At 38.2% G+C, this 1,278-nt stretch overlaps 1 protein-coding gene across 1 annotated transcript in view; it reads left to right on the forward strand.

Annotated features, from left to right (window-relative positions):
• Positions 1–752, forward strand: part of etnppl (ethanolamine-phosphate phospho-lyase) — a 10,183-nt gene extending 9,431 nt beyond the window's left edge. The window contains 1 exon segment of the mRNA XM_020624390.1: positions 444–752. Within this exon segment, the coding sequence (XP_020480046.1) occupies positions 444–545 (102 nt within the window). The 3' untranslated portion in view covers positions 546–752.
• The last annotated feature ends 526 nt before the right edge of the window (positions 753–1,278 follow it).

Consider the following 1,278-nt stretch of genomic DNA (forward strand, 5'->3'; position numbering starts at 1 on the left):
CAGGTTTCTTCGCTTGGACTGTACTTCCAAATGCTCAATTTTATCTGTTATGGCTATTAAACTCTCACAAGTTTTGTAGACATCATCCCTTGTTTCCTTGGTTTGTATTTTCTGTTCACCCATGGCTGCTTTAATCACATCCACATCTCGCTGGGTAAACTGCAAACTCGTTTTTATCTCCTGTATTTCTCTGGTCATGTCGTCGAGTCTCTTGTTATTTGTCTCCATAAGTAGTTGCACAAAACCTTTGAAGTTGTCTTGTTGTTAGCTTATTACTGTTTGTGAGGCACATTTTTATACTTAGATAAAGATCAAATCATTCCAAAGGATTTACATACTCTTTCTTGCCGCTCTATACAATTAACAACTGTGTGTTTTACAGCTACAACAAATATCTACATTTTCCTCTCTTTCATTTAAACTCTGTTATTGTTTATTCCAAGCTTTCGACTGATGAAAACGGATTTGAGGATCACCGTGGTTTAGTTCACAGCCGAGGAAGCAGTCACGGAGTTCTTCAACAAGCCAAACATATCAAGACATAAAGCTGATTGTCAGCTCTGCACTTTTGCACTGCAGTAGAACTGATAACAGACACTATAAAGAGATGATAAGAGTCTGGAGAAAAGTGCCTGCATGTAATCCAGTGGAAAATGCTCGATGATAACGTACTGTATATCTGATGGGTTGTATCATTTTTAATTACTTGAAGGAATCAAGCACTTGTTTGGCATAAAAACCTATCTACAATAATTTTATTATGTAATTTTAGCCAACATTCACTTGAGCATGATTATCAGGGAGTTATTTTAATAAATCTCAAATGTGTATATGTCAAAACGTGATGGTGTCATTATGTGGCTTTAGTATAAACACAGAGCTCTGTGAGGAATGTAAATGAGGAATAACAGAATCAGTCTGTGCTCAGTAAAATACTCATACTTTGTTGACCCTGACCCTGACCTCTGCCTTCTAGGAGGGTCAGCCTGAATCCGGTGCATGTGGAGTCTACTGTACGTGACAGTCAAAACTAGCCCTACTGAGTATGGGCCTACATCGTATCTTATTATGCCTCATCCAAACAGGCAGTTTCACAAGCCTGCAATTATTTACCAAAGTTCCTGTGTTCTGTATTAACAGAGACTGGATGTACCATCAGCTTGTTACTTGCACATTAGAGTGCTTAGTCTAAAAGAGGCCCTTCCATCGCTGCCCAGGGACATAAACTGTACTGTAAATATGATATAGTACTTTATGGAGCTCATAAAAGATTAAGGT

Source organism: Monopterus albus, unplaced genomic scaffold (genome assembly GCF_001952655.1).
Source record: "Monopterus albus unplaced genomic scaffold, M_albus_1.0 scaffold326.1, whole genome shotgun sequence".
Lineage (NCBI taxonomy): Eukaryota > Metazoa > Chordata > Actinopteri > Synbranchiformes > Synbranchidae > Monopterus > Monopterus albus.